The sequence below is a fragment of the Anopheles nili genome, chromosome 2 (genome assembly GCF_943737925.1).
Source record: "Anopheles nili chromosome 2, idAnoNiliSN_F5_01, whole genome shotgun sequence".
Lineage (NCBI taxonomy): Eukaryota > Metazoa > Arthropoda > Insecta > Diptera > Culicidae > Anopheles > Anopheles nili.
The window spans coordinates 69,224,855-69,241,551 of record NC_071291.1 but is presented as its reverse complement, the minus strand read 5'-3'; the positions used below and the strand labels follow the sequence as shown (position 1 = coordinate 69,241,551).

General features: G+C 42.8%; 5 protein-coding genes across 6 annotated transcripts; 2 read left to right on the top strand and 3 right to left on the bottom strand.

Moving 5' to 3' along the window:
- Positions 1-452: 452 nt before the first annotated feature.
- LOC128720656 (inositol polyphosphate multikinase-like) lies at positions 453-1,591 on the bottom strand. The gene is made up of 2 exons (XM_053814341.1): positions 1,024-1,591; positions 453-960 (listed from the first exon to the last, which is right to left on the bottom strand). Exons 1-2 carry the CDS (start codon positions 1,589-1,591, stop codon positions 599-601), a joined length of 930 nt encoding a protein of 309 aa, XP_053670316.1. The 3' UTR covers positions 453-598.
- Positions 1,592-1,895: 304 nt separating this feature from the next.
- On the bottom strand, positions 1,896-2,938 carry LOC128731772 (hydroxyacyl-coenzyme A dehydrogenase, mitochondrial-like). Its single transcript, XM_053824913.1, has 3 exons — positions 2,886-2,938; positions 2,541-2,816; positions 1,896-2,453 (listed from the first exon to the last, which is right to left on the bottom strand). The coding sequence occupies exons 1-3, from the start codon at positions 2,904-2,906 to the stop codon at positions 1,911-1,913; spliced, it is 840 nt and encodes a 279-aa protein (XP_053680888.1). The 5' UTR covers positions 2,907-2,938; the 3' UTR covers positions 1,896-1,910.
- Positions 2,939-3,224: 286 nt separating this feature from the next.
- Positions 3,225-4,474, bottom strand: LOC128730436 (hydroxyacyl-coenzyme A dehydrogenase, mitochondrial-like). The gene is made up of 2 exons (XM_053823482.1): positions 4,253-4,474; positions 3,225-4,094 (listed from the first exon to the last, which is right to left on the bottom strand). Exons 1-2 carry the CDS (start codon positions 4,358-4,360, stop codon positions 3,279-3,281), a joined length of 924 nt encoding a protein of 307 aa, XP_053679457.1. The 5' UTR covers positions 4,361-4,474; the 3' UTR covers positions 3,225-3,278.
- A 1,254-nt stretch (positions 4,475-5,728) lies between these two features.
- LOC128722162 (40S ribosomal protein S26) lies at positions 5,729-6,905 on the top strand. The gene is made up of 3 exons (XM_053816001.1): positions 5,729-5,801; positions 6,090-6,267; positions 6,493-6,905. The coding sequence occupies exons 1-3, from the start codon at positions 5,799-5,801 to the stop codon at positions 6,657-6,659; spliced, it is 348 nt and encodes a 115-aa protein (XP_053671976.1). The 5' UTR covers positions 5,729-5,798; the 3' UTR covers positions 6,660-6,905.
- A 914-nt stretch (positions 6,906-7,819) lies between these two features.
- LOC128731339 (PEST proteolytic signal-containing nuclear protein-like) lies at positions 7,820-9,560 on the top strand. 2 transcript variants are annotated; one of them, XM_053824449.1, is made up of 3 exons: positions 7,820-8,343; positions 8,424-8,723; positions 8,825-9,560. In XM_053824449.1, exons 1-3 carry the CDS (start codon positions 8,313-8,315, stop codon positions 9,154-9,156), a joined length of 663 nt encoding a protein of 220 aa, XP_053680424.1. In that variant the 5' UTR covers positions 7,820-8,312; the 3' UTR covers positions 9,157-9,560. The 2 variants fall into 2 exon arrangements, with proteins under 2 accessions (XP_053680424.1, XP_053680423.1); XM_053824448.1 differs by having other exon boundaries at positions 8,424-8,726.
- Positions 9,561-16,697: the final 7,137 nt, after the last annotated feature.

The window sequence follows — 16,697 nt, the reverse complement described above, 5'->3', positions numbered from 1 at the left end:
AACACCTGGTTGCGAACATCAAGACAAGTGCGTGTGATTGCTGCGTTGCATTTTATTTTCGATTTAAACAATCTTACAAACAAAAACGGAAATCGCGATTGCGTACTGTTTCCGAACGATGAAGAACGCCCATAAGTGCCAGCCGTCGTTCGTGTAAGTAGTATAAGCCGCGAAAAGCTTTGGTTAAGCAATACTGGAAAACGCGCTCCTGACGGTTTTTCCTGACGGGCTGTACGTCAGCGGAATGCATCTTTCCGGCGTGTAAACCGCCGGCGTATCTTGTGAGGGCGGTAGCTGCGTTTTTGTACCCAAAGGGTCAAGTTTTGTAACGTATGTTTAGAAACTCATTCACATCAGAAAAGGCATTGGCCACGTTACTTTGTAAGTAAACATGGTGCAGCACATGGCACCGGGAATATACGTATCTTAAGTAACACTCGAATTTCGTTCGAAAAATGCGCCTAACATTGAGGATGCTTCTTTGGAGACATACACAGAGAGAGTAAATGGATGCAGCCTAAAAGCTGCGCTATCTCCGTAGGTGTAGAAGCTGCTTCTAAACAGTCTTTTTTTCTTTTGCTAGGTTGCTTCCTGTTTTCTAGAATGCCTTTTCGGCGGTTAGGAACTGCTCGAAAATGGCCACTAAACTCTCCACACCTTCGAGATAATTGTCGTCCACAGTGGCTGCCTCAGCGAGCTCCGTCGTCGTGAATGCATGCGCAAAGTCGATCATGCGGGCTTTCGCATTCGCGTTGTTCAGACTTTTTCTCTGCAACCCTTCCGTGGCCGAAGTGTCCAGCCGAGCCGCATCATACACGAGCAGTACCGAGCTCGAATACAACCGGAAGGTGGTTTGCTTTTGCGCCCAGTCCCGGATGCGGCGAAGATCATCCAAGAATTGTTCCAACAGTCCTCGGGATACTCGTCCATTCTCAGTCGCGTTTAGAAACAAAAGGAATGCTGCAAAAAAGGTGAACACTAATGTAAATCATCCAGGATTTTTTGACCATATTGAGACGCTACCTTCGTGTATGTTGGCCTCGGTGAGCTTTTTGCCGTAGTCTTTTCCATGGCGGACGAGTTTCCCGCCAGCTTGCACATGGTACACCTGAAACCCGGGAAGGCACAACCCGAAACGTTGACGGCACGCCTGGTACTTGCTTTCCTCCGCCTTGCGCTTCTCTAGTGTGGCCAACGGGTCCCATGTTCGTCGCCCAATCTTCACATCCATGACACACGGCCATACAAGCCCATCCGTGAGATCCTCCAGCTGGATGAATTCCACCTCACGGCCGTCGATGGGAAGTTTCGGGTGGCCGTAATAGCGTGGGACGACTTGGCACAATGTCGCCCAAAGTGCGCAGATTGACTTATCGCATAGGCAATTTCGCTCTACATCCAACCGCTCATAAAAGGCAATCTCACGAACACCGCATTCTACTTTCCCAGTAGGTTTAAGGATCGTTCCGTCAGCGCTCGCCGGTTTCAACAGTCCAAGGCATCCCTGGGCGGCTGTATGGCCAGCAACTTGGTGCTCGAGCTGCAGCACTCCTTTCGGCAACCCAGAAGCACTGCCATCCCGTTCCGTCATGATCCAGTCGTGACTTTCCGGTTTAGTTGGGTGTTTACTCCGGTGTAGCGTCTTCCACAATTTCTGATTGTCCGCGTACCCCGTTGTTCGCACTCACGCTTATCTAACTACGACACATCGTGCCGTATCTAGCCGAGATAATAGGCCTGAAACAGGGAATAAAACAGAAGAAGCAATGAGTGTAATCATCAGGCTGCATTCGTCGATAGCACGCTACAGAGAGAGGCTTGGATTTCGGGTTAAAACATGATCCCCAAGAGTCGTTCTTGCTTCGATGTGGTTATATTTTGTTGTATATGCCGTCGTATCCCTTATAGCACTATTTGTAGTTATAGAATCCTTCGCCCGTTTTCACACCCAGCTTATTGGAGCGCACCATCTCCTCGAGTATGGCGCTCGGTTTGGCCGTCGTGTCGGACGGGTTTCGACCATGTCGTTCCTGCTGAATCGATTGCACCGTGTCCAACCCGACAATGTCCATCAGTTCGAATGGTCCCATCGGATGGCCTAGCCCTAACTTCATCGCCACGTCAATATCGCGTGCCGTGGCGTCTCCACGTTCCACCATACCGAGCGCCTCGGATATCACCGGAAACAGCAGCCGGTTCACGACGAAACCCGGTGTGTCACGGCACGTTATGCACGTTTTCCGGAGGCTCGTCCCAAACGCAATCAGAGCCGCGTGTGTGGCGTCCGACGTTTTATCGGTGCGGACAACCTCGACCAGCTTCATCATTGGAACCGGGTTGAAGAAATGCAACCCACCGATTCGATCTTGCCGCTGCGGACCTGCACCGGATCCGATGTCCGCGATCGACAGCGATGAAGTGTTGCTCGCGAGAATCGCATGCGGAGGCGCACACTGAAATCGCACGAAAGGAAAAAGCATGTTGAAAAACGTTACATACTCGCTCCTACCTTACCGTAAGAACGTAAACGTTCTACGCACTTGATCGAGCGTTTTAAAAAGTGTTTGCTTTTGGGCGAGGATCTCCACGATCGCCTCGATGACTAGGTCTGTTTTGGCAACGACTTCCTTCAGGTTTGCGCTATAACTCAGGCGTTCCACAGCAGCCGAGTAAAACTCCTTGACCGTTTGTTCGTTTCCCTTGCTGACATGTTGTGCCGTCCGGCGCAGGTCCTTTTCCACTTGATGCCGGGCGCGGACAAGTGCGCCTTCGTTCACATCCACCACGGTCACTCGGTACCCGTTGGCGGCCGTTATCTATGGATTGAGGTAGATTGGACTTTTGACCTCTGACTTCGATGGATCCTGAACCCAGACCACACTTACCATCGCTATCCCCGATCCCATTACACCACCGCCAATAACGGTGACGTGATTTATTTTTGGTGATGCCATCGAGGAGTAGAACAGAATCGGGAACCGCTTGGCAAACAGGAGCAAGTAACTAAGAAACGTTGATTCGTTCTTGCGTGGTTCACAATGGACACACAATTAAAACCGGTTTGCGTGAAAGCGAGCCTTATCTGATAAAAAACAAAACGTACAAAAAAATACCCCGTCATTGTATAGGTTTCGCACAATGTACACTGTTGGTTCCCGAAGTTGGCCAGCTATTACAGCAGTTGGTAAAATGAACGCGTGACAACAAACCCATGGTCGGTTGGATTACTACTAAATGCTTCTTTTATTACAATCGAATCTTCTCGATACACCCGATTTTCATTTTTTGTACGAATAAAAACCCTCGCCACTCTTTACACCCAGTTTGCCCTCGTTGACCAGCTGCTGGAGCGTTTTGATGGGCTGAAAGAGCGGATTGTCGGGATACTTCTCGTGCCAGCCCTGCAGGATATTATTTGTCGTGTCCAGCCCGACGTAATCGATCAATTCGATTGGACCCATCGGATACCCGGCGCCGAGCTTCATCGCCGTGTCGATGTCTCGTGCTGAGGCGTCTCCGCGCTCCAGCAACCGGATCGCTTCCGCCATGTATGGCACGAGCAACCGGTTCACGACGAACCCGGGCGTATCCTTGCAGGTGATGCAGCTCTTGCCCAGCCGTTTACCAAACGCCATCAGTGCCTCGAATGTCTCATCGGACGTCTGGTCGGTGCGGATGACCTCGAGCAGCTTCATCACCGGGACCGGATTGAAAAAGTGCAACCCACCAAAGCGATCCTGTCGCTTGGTGACCGAGCCGATCTCCGCGATCGGTAACGAGGACGTGTTGCTGGCGAAGATCGTTTGTGCCGGGGCTGCCGCATCAAGTTTGCTGAACAGCTGATGCTTCACGTCCATCCGCTCGACAATAGCCTCGACCACCAGGTCGGCACCTTGAACAGCACTTTCGGGATTCGTGGCTCCACCAATCTTGGCGAGCGTGCCATCGATGAACTGCTGACCCTTGGCGGCATCGTCTTTGAACTGCTTTTTCGCAACACGCTCAAGGCTTTTGCGAATTCCACCGATCGCCTTTTCCACCAGTGAGTCGCTCATCTCCACCAGCGTCACATTGTGGCCGGTGGCGGCCGCAACCTGCGGATTTCGAGTAGGTACGTCATCTTGGAAATCAAATTATGCCACACGATCGCGTTAGCTTGCCCGTTGTGCCAGGAGATCGTTTCTCCCCCAACAACCTTTGGACTTTGGACCGGCTTTCGACGTACTCTTTCAAGCGGGAAGCGATCACTCACCTGGGCAATTCCGGAACCCATCAACCCACCGCCAACGACGACCACATTTTTAATATTGGCCGCCGAAGCCATGTTACGAGTGAAATTACGCAGAACAGACATGGCCATCCTAATCACTGCTCTTTCTGAACTAACGTACAACTTTGATAACGGTGGTCGAGTCCACAGGTGATAGGCGACCGTATCAAAAGTCCGTTTAACTGTGGTTAGCTTCGAGGACGATGGACGATGATGCTATTGCCGGTGGAGGCTGTAGTCCGGTCTGGCTGGTATGGCAAGGGTGTGTAATGGACCCAGTACCGGCTATCGGCGTATAATTTTTTTCCTCCGTATTTTTTGCCACTTGTGCAACACTACCACATACACGCTTGACAGATGATCGCGTAGAGTGGGAGAGATGAGTAAATAAACAGCCTAACAGCGAGGAGTAGACGAAAGCATGTCACGATAGAGGTCGGGAATTTAAAAGAAAATCAAATCAACCGGAGAAACATTCTCTACGTGTCCACGAGGTTTCGCTATGATAATGTCTTGAAAATTGTTCCTATCTATTCCACTACATCGAACGCGCTAAAGAAGAAGATTACAAGAAGCAACAAAACAAACCTGAGATTTGTTTACGATGTCGGCGGTACTCACCAAAGCAACGATCAAGCAGCCAAAAAAACAATTAGCAGCGTAAGAGAACTGAACGTCCTTTTTGCATGGATGTAAGGCGGAAAAGCGTGCAAAACATAAACCACTTCAGGTTAGCAAATAAGTAACCGCGAAATACTCGGAAAGAAACAAGAACGATAACAACAAAACCGCACCTGAGGACTAAACTACAGGATTGACATGAGATTGATCGAGTTTTTTGCATTGTCGATCGAAGCGGAAATTGTTTTAAAAGTAATGCGTAGAATTAAAAGTAATAATGGAACATAATTTTCGAAATATAACCTGCTGCATGGTATGATCGAAAGAAAAGATTCCTAATGGTTAAATCGTTAAAATATTTACCATTAATATTTTACAGCAAGTTTCTGCAACTCTAATCGAAATCGATTAACCACACCGGAAGTAAGATTTCGCCGCAATTTTTAAATAATGCAATAAGCATGAAAACCTCAAGCAATCATATGGAAAAATTTAACAAATCCTCACACATGTGTATATTATCCATAATAATGTTATTTTAGTTGCGAGGAATTGATTTAAATAAATAAATTACTAGGCATTGTGTTCTGTATTACATACTCTACATAACCTCAAAAGATACTTTTCTAGTTCCAATACAGTTACTACTCGATTAAAACTCTTATTTCTTATTTTAAAAATTTTAAAATAATTGTGCTTACAAAATGACCTGGTAAATGCATTATAGTATTTCAATTAAATATTTGTGTAGTTCTGTCCTAAGAAAAGGGCGAAAATAAAAATTGGCCAAGTCCGATTTTTGACAGAATGAATGTCACGAACGTCAACAGCGCAAAGGCTTCGTGCTAGAATAGGATAGCTCTTGACGTTCTCTACTTCCGTGTCACCGAATCGATCTGTCACCAAAATGGTAAGTGTTGCAAAAATGCCGAAAAACCGATGAAAAAGTCCAGTAAAGCCAAGTAAAACACGCTCAATCGATGCTAAAAGAGTTGCTGTATTTGTTAGAATCATAGTTCTGTGGTTCTGTGTTTATTGTGCGTTTCTAAGAATGGTGGAATGCCGAGCCGCGTCTGGTGCGTGGTTGACAGACGTGCATCATGCGTTCGTTTCAACATGGCTTCAGGGGACTGGTATCGTGGGGAAGACAAGTAAATTAAGTGTTTTTTTCTGTTTACCCTTTCAACCTTACGTGCAGACCAAAAAGAGGCGTAATGGAGGACGTTGCAAGCACAACCGCGGACATGTGAAGGCGGTCCGTTGCACCAACTGTGCCCGTTGCGTGCCGAAGGATAAGGCGATCAAGAAGTTCGTCATTCGCAACATCGTTGAGGCCGCGGCTGTCCGGGACATCTCCGACGCTTCGGTATACAGCTGTAAGTATCACTGCCTTTGAATCATTGTTTCGTAAACAGCAGACTAACACAACATCTTTTTTCGTGAGGAAAACATACCACTCGTGGATCTATCAAGAGATGAATTCGAATATTTGCTATCTGATTGATGTTGTTGCTCTTTCGGATCAACAAAACAGTTCTATCATATTGTTCAATTTGACTATAATTCATTTTTATCTGCATCTGATCTCTTTCTCTTTCCAGCATACGTATTGCCTAAGTTGTATGCCAAGTTGCACTACTGCGTGTCGTGCGCCATCCACTCGAAGGTTGTCCGTAACCGTTCGAAGGAGGCCCGTCGTATCCGTACGCCACCGCAGCGATCCTTCCCGAAGGACATGAACCGCCAGCAGAACGCGCAGCGAAAGTAAGCAACCGTCTGCTGCGGGACTTGCTCTGTCGCCTGTCGTTTTCGCAACACCATCCGATCGACGATGGAAGGCCAGGTCGTGCGTAATTCGATAACGGTGGGATTGTTTCATCGGGCAATGTTTGCTCACGAGTTGATGCATTCAAGTTTCGTGTTTCTAACTATGTAAGAGGAAACAAGAATGTGGAGAATTAAAAATTCGCGTAAAATATAATACCTCCCCTTTGAAGGAATTCCATCTAATCGAAATAACAAAAATGTACACTAAACTGGGTAAAAGTGAGTAAACCCCGAAAGAAACCATTCTGTCTCACCACTCGCTAGGTGAAAGCTCGATCTATCGAGGATAATGGTCTTCGAACGTAGAATGCGTATATGCTCCTAATCTTTATTTCTTAGTTTTTATTCTTTAGGAATATGCAAGTATGTTTTTGCCAGGAAAAAGAATAATCATAAGCATGCAATTTTAGAAATAATTTCTCTTAAAACATTTCGGACATAATCGAAAAAAAACTAAGTACAACGGATTTCATTTGACAGTACCGGTTGAAGCATGACTTACGATGATTTGTTTTGACGGCGGTTGTAGCCGTGTTCAAAATGAAAGCATTTTCCTTCAGTGCTGTAGTTCTAATTAACATTTTATTAAATCTGAACATCGTAATGCAGATTAATTCAACTTACATAAGAAAGCTATTCTTATAAGAAACGCTTCATGTGGGAAAAAATACCATCACTAATGCTTCTATTCATATGGTGACATTTTCATGTCCTTGGCTGTAGCCATGCCAAAAGTGTCGTGCAAATGTTTGGGTGGCAGTAATCCGCGCATGTTGCGAACATTTTAGTGATAATTTTGCATGAAATGTAAATCGTAACCAAGCACTGTGAAGTGGAATACGGAATTATTATAATGTGCGTCGCGAAGCACGTCTAGAAACCTAAGCACATTGGGTTGTGAAGGTATTTTTATCCCACGATACCTGGGGCGCCTCTAACGTAGGCTTCCGAATTCGGCAGCAATGTTCGAATGATATTGTTTTCTTTTTATTTTAGCATTTCAACACGCCCTGCATGCAACGCTCTGCGGATATTTGCATCACTTGAACACCGAATAACACCGCGAGCGAGCGAGAAGTCCATCCATCCGTTTCAGCTGTGCAGTTCCTAACACTAGAACGATCCTGTTCGCTGCAGACGTGTATTTAGTATTGTTAGGGAACGAAAGTGACCGGCAAATTAACATTATTTAGGGAGTCAAACTTGGTGTAGTTTCTGCGATATCCATTAATTTTTCATAGCATATCTCTGCGGCTCTGTTATTGAGCTATTGCGGTCCAGACAAAAGTCAACAAAGGTGTGTGCGGTTTTGTAAATATTACAGAAAGTAGAAGCAATCAGCATTGCTTTCAGCATATCGAGGCAGGGAAAGTAAATCCCTCATCTGTATGGAAGAAGCTAAACCGGAACTGCTGTGATTTGGACAAAAACAGTTCATACAATCGTGTCCCGTACGATCACCAAATAGAGACGGATTTCAAAGCATCACTGGCTGGTAAATGCATCCCAATATAAGCTGTCGCCGGGATTACTACAGCAGGGCAGTCGAGTGAACGTTATCGAGATTGTTATCGCACAACCAATCAGCCCAACCATGAGTCGTTGGGATCGACGTAATGATGAAGGTACACAAAAGCAAATATCCGTTTAAACCGGCCGAAGTTTACTTCATTCTAATTTAACTCTTTCCATCGTACCGTTCCAGGCCAATATCATCAGCGGAACCGTCTCAATGAAGCAAGGCACAGTACGAACCGGACCCGGTTAAGCCGCAGCAGATCTCGGTCTGAATCTCCCGAGAGATCAAGATCACACTCCCGTTCCCCGACCAGCGAGCGCCAACGACGACCTCCTGTCTCACACGGGCACCATCCTGGACGTTACGACCACCAGCAACACCAACGGCACCAACAGGACCAGCAGCAGGACGAAGAACGCCGGCGACGACAGGAAGCACTGGACAGCCGCGGACGAGCTGGCCCCAATGGCACCGGAACCGGTCCCGGTGGTGAGATCTTTTCCCTCGTGGGGCCTCCCCTTACCCCACTCGTGCGCAGCGTTGGCTAATCGTTCCGAGGAACACCTACATCCCACTTTCGTTCAAAGGCACCTCGGGCGTGGTGGGACGGCGCACTGGTGGCAGCACGGGCGGTGCCAAACCTCCGGTCACCGGCATCCAGATGAAATTGGCCGCTCCGGCCAGCAAGGAGCCACCCCGGCTCATGAAGCCGGTTGCGAACGCGTTCCGGTTGGCGGATGACAGCGACGACAGCGAACCGGAAGAGATGCCGGCCGAGTGCCGGATGCGGATGCGCAACATTGGACGGGAAACGCCCACCTCTTCCGGGCCCAACTCGTTCGGCAAAACGAAGCACGGGTTCTGTGATTCGAAGAAGATGTTCGAGAAGAAGATTGGCGGCAGCGTCGGTGACCGTTGAGGATGGGCAAACGGGGAAGCTAGAGAGCGGGAGAACGAGGGCCGTGTGACGTGAGTGAGACTGATCCGGCGGCCGGTGGCGCCGAAGAGCGGACGAGTGAGGCCAGTCGATGGGAAACGATTCCCGCAGGAGCTAGGTTAAGGAGCGTGAATTTCGCTTTATTTATCTCTCGCACCACCGAACCGCGCGCCCTTCTTCCCCGGGGCCAGGGTTTGGCATTATTGTAGTGCAAAACGTTTGTTCTTTCGTTGGCCGGTACGGGCTCCAAGGGCGGTTGGCAGGGCTTTTAATCACTCACGGGGTCGCTTACCGCCAACATTTAACGTAGGATTAACGAAACTCTTTCATGAAACAATTGTAACGCACCGTTGTCAGATGCTAGCAAATCATTGAATAAATTAATTTTCCCCTTAATTCTGTTGTCGACTATTTAATTTCATCCGAAAACATTCGAAAAAGAGCCGGGAATTTGCCTTGAAAAAAAGAAAATCTTTGCGCAAAAATAGCAAAAAAATTGAGCGCAAAAATAGCAAAAAAATGTAGCGCAAAAATAGCAAAAAAATTGAGCGCAAATAAAAAGTTGAAAAAACTCACTCATAGATGGCGCTGATAACAATTTGAAACATTTCAAATTAAAAATTTGAAACGTTTCATGCGTCTTTAGAACAGCGCCATCTGTTGGCAGAAATTGAAAACACAATTGAAAATCCAAAAGCGCCATCTGTTGTTTGGTAGTGAAAGCTCGTTTGTTGGCAAGTATGCTCTCCTGTTACTTTTGCGAAAAATTTTCTCGATTTTGCCCGTCGAAAAATTAATTTTTTTTTGAAATTTCTACCTCTTGACGGGTATGCGCTCCTGTTACTTTTGCGAAAAATTTTCTCAGTTTTGGCCGTCGAAAAATGGATTTTTTTTTTGAAATTTCTACCTCTTGGCGGGTATGCGCTCCTGTTACTTTTGCGAAAAATTTTCTCGATTTTGCCCGTCGAAAAATTGATTTTTTTTTAATTTCTACCTCTTGACGGGTATGCGCTCCTGTTACTTTTGCGAAAAATTTTCTCAGTTTTGGCCGTCGAAAAATGGATTTTTTTTTTGAAATTTCTACCTCTTGGCGGGTATGCGCTCCTGTTACTTTTGCGAAAAATTTTCTCAGTTTTGGCCGTCGAAAAATGGATTTTTTTTTTGAAATTTCTACCTCTTGGCGGGTATGCGCTCCTGTTACTTTTGCGAAAAATTGTCTCAGTTTTGGCCGTCGAAAAATGGATTTTTTTTTTGAAATTTCTACCTCTTGGCGGGTATGCGCTCCTGTTACTTTTGCGAAAAATTGTCTCAGTTTTGCCCGTCGAAAAATTGGTTTTTTTGAAATACCTACCTCTTATCGGGTATGCGCTCCTGTTACATTTGCGAAAGATTTTCTCAGTTTTGCTCGGAATAATAGGGGAGAATGTCATCATAGAGGTGGAACTGGTCAGCCTGGTTTGGTTCGGATGGTACAATTCGAGGATTTCATCATAGAAATACTCAGAAAAAAGACAGGTGTGTTTTTTTTTTGAAAAAATTAAATTTATTCAGAAAAATTAAAAAAATCATCCATCATCATTTGCAATATTAGTTGTTGTATGTTGTTTCTGTTCGTTTCGCTTTTTTCCTTCTCTTGTGTTATCGTACTATCGTAAGAGCTCTATCTTTGCACCGTGTTCGATCGTTCGGGTGTATTTGCGCTTTTCTTTCTTTGCTACTCCTAGGTTTTTCGTTCGTGTGTGATTTTGCAAATCTATCTTCCTGCTGTTATCCCGTGTCCTGATTGGAAAATGTTCCGCGAATAGATCCCTTTCTGTTTCTCTCTCTCTCTCTCTCTCTCTCTTTATTTCTTTTTCTCTGTCTCTCTGTCAGTGTTACACAGGTGTTGTTTGCAACAAAAATAAAATAAAGGTGTCCTTTCGCTTGCTAATGATTTGTTTACTCTCGCCGGAACATAACGTTCGGATAAGGGAAGGCGTTTATATGCGCAATCGATTTTCCTTTCTGAGCTCTTTTATTTACCACATACCTGTTTCCGCGCAAGCTACTTCGATTGATCTTCGTGTAAATTCCTGTGCTCGACGTTTCTGCAAGCGTCCGCTCCACGTGCAATAGTTCGATGGTTCAACTGTGCCTTACATGGTTGCCTGGCGACCGGATTTACAATGCTCTTTTACATTTTCTTTTCACTTTCTCTTCAGCGGATGGATGAACCTGCCCTGCTAAGGTATTGTTTTGTTTGTTTTGCTTAGTTTTACTCTTTTTTTGTTTGTTTGTTCAATTATTTTCTCTTATCTTCATTTCTTTTTCACTTTTACTTTACTTTAAATAGAGGTAGTGAGGTAGATTTCTTCTCTCTTTCGCTTTTCACCTTTTCCGCATCCCGTGCTACACTTTGCTCAACGTGCAACCGCGCACGTACTCGCTTCGCCCACGTGCGTTCTCCGCCATCTTACTTGGCTCTGTTCCTGCTAAAATCTTGATCTTGATACTTCATTTTCTTACGCTGATTATACATGTGTTCATTTCCACCGAACCGAGTGTGTTTTGTCGAAGGAAAGTGCAAGGATACCGCAATACCAAGCTTACTCGCATACTTTTCATGTACCTAGTGTGGGTTCTTGTCATACATATTTTCCTGCTTTATTCGTGATCTGAATATTACCGTATATTATTTCGTTTTAGCTGTCGTTCATTTTGTATGATACTTTTCTGGATGTGTGAGTTGGTTTTCGTTTTCTTTTTTAATTTCTAGCGTCTATTTGTTTCTCTTCGATTAAGCAATGCTTTTGTTTAGATTTGTTTAACGTACGGTATTCTTTTTGCTGTAAATAACGGTAGAATGCAGTATTTAGCGTGATTTGTATGTTAATTTACCACCGGGTCTGATTGAATGCGATAGCCATTACATTTATGTGGTCCTGTTCTCCAGCATTTTCGTCTCGGTGTGAACGTTTCGAAACGAAATTAAACGAGCTTGAATCGCTAAGTTTTGCCAAAGTATTTTGCATATTTGTAAGCGGTCTATTTTATTGTTTAATACGATATTTTTTACCTCGTTTTCTGAACAAAAAATTGCGTATTGCGTACTGAAAAAAAATACGAAAATTATATGTAACTTATATTTATTGTTTCTATTTTATTTTAAAAATTTTCAAAGTTCTGTTGTCTGTATTATCAAGCATATTTAGCGTTTGCTAGTATTTGAACTGCAACATCATGCACATTACCAATCGGTTTAGCTCTGTACCACCGTTATGAAATGTTTTTCTTTAATATAACATACAGTTATGGGTGTTACTAATGAATTGTGTTTGCATCAAGCTGTGTTCTTATGTACCGAAGTAATTTACCTTTACTGTGTTTTTGTGTGATCTTTGTGTATCAACCAAATTGTAACATTGTCCGGTGAAAACGAAACGAAATAGGAATCTATGATTATAAATGTAATAGTAATAATAGTCATGATGATTAGGATAAAAAATCATAAACGAAGTGTAATAGCTATAAGTAATCATAATTTTAGCAATAATCATAATCATAATCAAGAATCATACGACAGAAAAAAGCAATCCTGTTCAGTGTTTCACGTAGCATACTAAACGTAAGTGTATATATAATTCTGCATTACACATATATAATGGTTTTCTGTTCCTGTCCCTAACCCACGTGCACTGTTCCTCTCAAGCCGCTTATTAATTCCGTGTCCTATGTTACAGCTTTAATAATATTAATCAAAAACAAAAAAAATCTACGATTTACCCTTTCTTGGTACTGCTCCACTCTCCACACACCACTTTCTCTGCCTCGTTGGATTAAAAAAAACCCCTCTCGCTCGCTCATCTGGGAGCGTTCCTTTCCTTCCTCTCGATTACGGGACCGATCAAAAACGTTTCCCAAATAAAAAAAAAAACAAAACAAAAAAAAAAACGCCTCCCCAAATCCTTTCACCACGAGCCCTTACGTGCTGGGGAGAGGTAGTCGGGAAGGAAAGGAATATAAATACAGATAATGACAGGAATATAAACTATTATCACACAGGCATGTCAATTATTTGCATTATATCCTAAAACTCATCCACTGATCCTTTCTCCCTGGAGGAAAACCGGCGACGACGATCACGACGACGACAACACGACGACAATGATGACGGGACGACACAACGGCACGAGAGGGGAACTGGCTGTCTTTCTTTTATTACTTTTTTCATCTTCCTCTATCTCGCTCACGTGCTCAGCTTCTTATGTTTTGTCTGCTCGGTTTCCTATTGCTCTTTTCTGCAGAACGTTCTGTTCTCCTCGTCGGAGGATCTCGTTTTCCACGGCGTGGGTGTGGAGCCGGATATTCGCATGTGTGAGACGATCTTATGCCTATTTCAGATGAGGCTGCTTTCTGTGTTTTGTTTCATGTGCACACATACGTACACACACACATACGTTCCACAGAAGGCGGGGAAAATCAAGTACCAAAAACCGGACACACGATGAAGAACACCGCAATGGAGCAGAAGCCAGGATCGGCGTTCGATCCAAGCAGCTTCCCTATCTGCGGTGCAAGTGGAGCCTACATATAATTGATTTGTTTCTTCTGCTATTTTATTTACGGAGCTTTCCTTTTTAAAGTAATGTATTTAGAGGTTATTTAACTTCTTTTTTTTGCTTCACTCACGCCACCATTCAACGGGTGTAGTTCAGTCTCCTTTAAAAAGCTGGTGGCGCGTGTTGGGATGATTTTTTTCATTTTTTTATCTGTTTAAATAAGAATACTTAAATACTAACTGAGCGTAACGTGAGCTGTACCTCATAGGCTATGATATTTTAAATTAATTCTTAACAAAAATGCAAATTCCATTTTTTTCCACTTAGTTTTCCAACCAAATTATTCTGTGGCTAAGGATTATAGAAAATTATGATCGTATGAAAGGAGAAAGCGTGTACTGGTACTATTTTCGCACCTAATCGGAACAAGGTTTGGGTTCTGTTGTTAGTAGTGTGGTGAAGGTAGCTGCTCTGTTTGAGACAATCCCATTTTTTGTTATCAACCTGTTATATTTTGAAACAATAAATCTCGAATATTTCGAAAATAAATGGCGAAGCACTCCGCATTGTAAACGAAACTTTAAGCAAACAAAAGACAAAAAGAGGAAAAGTTATGAAACAATAAAGCATTTCGCTTGTATACGTACTGACAACACAGAACCTTCAAAACTATGTAAGTGGTGGTATTAAAAAAAATCATCAACCCTTATTATCAACGACCGATTCGAGGCTGGCCGGCGAGGAAACAATAGGTTTTGGTGTATCTTTTGCATTCTATTATAAACAATACTTTTTCCCGGTTTCATATTTTATACGTTCTTTAACCTTATCTATTTCCATATTGTTTCACGATTTTTTTGCTGTTCTTAAGAAAGTAGCCCAGTAATTTTTAAGACTTTTCTATTTTCTATTTTCTCTGTATCATTTTTCTCGTGGAGTTGTCTATTCCTATTCTGATGTGTGTCTGTGTGTGTATATATATATATATATAGTTTTTTTCATTTGATCTTAGCGATTCTAAAAAAATATTCCTCATCTATTATGTGCACGAGAAATTAAGAGTAATTAATTCAAATACAAGTAATAGAAATTAGTACAAGAAGCATGTTCCAAGAAGCACATTACGGGCGGTATGTTTTTTTTGTTTTCCTTTCTTGGATTAGATAATGTTTCTTAGCTTTCCCTATGTAGTAGCAGGTTTTGCTTCCCTACGGAACGATAAATTAAAATAAAAAATAATTTTTACGCTGTTTCCTTCTGTAGTTGCTCAAATTATTTTTATGTTTGCCTGTTTCACTTTCGCATTACGACAAAATTAAACACCGAACATGTGTTGGCTACTTTTGTAAGCCTCATGCCTCATAGTTTAGTAATGTTTGATCAAAGTTTTTTTCCCCGCTGGTGAACGGTTTCAAAATGGTGCCAGGTTTCGTAATTTGTTTGCTCGAATGTTCGCCTGCTTTGCTTCTATATTGTATTTTTTTTTTCGATAGATTACAACTAACACAACTAATGCCAGATTTTAGTAAGGGAAACACATGCACATACTTGGTAAGAGTACAGTACAAAAATCAATCATATTCAATGTCTCGCCACATAATTCATCTGTCTCGCCTGCTAGAAATAGTGGAAAGGTGTGAATCATGTGTGGCTTGTGGTAATATTTTTTTTAAATTTCATTCCATGCTTTAAGAACTAGATTCTTTTATGTTTTGCTTGCCTGTTGCTGGCAGGCGCCAGCATAGGTGTGTTGGATTTGCCATATCATATTTATCTGGAAGTACACATGCTTGTTTTCTGCTAGTTTTTTTAATATATAAATAGAAGGGTTTCACATGAACGGTATGCTTTTTCGCAGAGAGTGGATTCACTTTAATTTTTATACTTCTTTTCCTCATTTGGGGTTTTGCATAGTTGGTTTCCGTTCTGCTTTGAGTACCGGTAAATTTTGAAACATCTAAATATTTATGTTTTATGATCTGTTTGCCACACTTCTTCAGCATATTGTTTTTTTTTATCATAGCCGGCATTTGCTCGGTTTTTCTTCACCAAAATGTTTGCTTCAATTCGCTTTGTTTATTATGTCTTATAATTCAAGTCGTCTATGTTCCTTCTATCTTTAAACATGAGGTAAATGAGTTTTCATTATCTGTTCACACATTAAATTCAGAACCGGAACGATCTGTCTTCCTTCATCTTTCACAGGAGGTTTTCTGAGTGGATATATACCATTTTCATTCTGTTTTAATGTTTTTTTACCTCCCTTACACAAACTTACACAAACTTTGCTCTAAGACGTTGCGTTTCTATTTCAAAATTCGTTTCATTTCTTGCACTCGCCAAGTCCGGTTGCTTGGTCGTCGTTCAACGATTTAGCTGCTGCTGGGACAAGGTGATCATTTACTTTAATATATGTATGTGTTTGCGTGTCCATGTGTTTTTACACACATTTTCCGGGAATTTCACTTTTCTATATAGTATATTTCAAAGTATGTGCTTCGCGCTACATCAACTACGCCGACTAATGTTAGCCCGGAAGTGTTAAGTCCTATTTTAAGCGTACCTTTCCAGGGTTATACAATGATAATAAATCATAAAAGCTTTACAAACTACCAATCATCCGTGCAAATCCATCAGTGTTTGCTGTGGGAAATTATTTTCCAATTATCCGTGTTTTGCATTCCGCTGGACATCCGTATTTTATTGATTTTTTTAAAAGTTTGCTTCAATTCAAAACACATCAGCAGATTACAATAGAAAGTTTGAAATGGGATCTAAATAAAGAATTTGTTTTTTTTTTGCATTTTTTGTAATTTTTTTGATATCAGTTACTGTAACACACTCATTGTGAAATTCCATGATTTCTTATGTTGCGCTCGCTACCACCTAACACCATTTTATCGTTAATGTATTTTTGTTTCATCCAGTAATATGTTTTTGTTTTCCGTTTTAGGTGAGAATAATTATATCGTCGTAGGTTTGTTC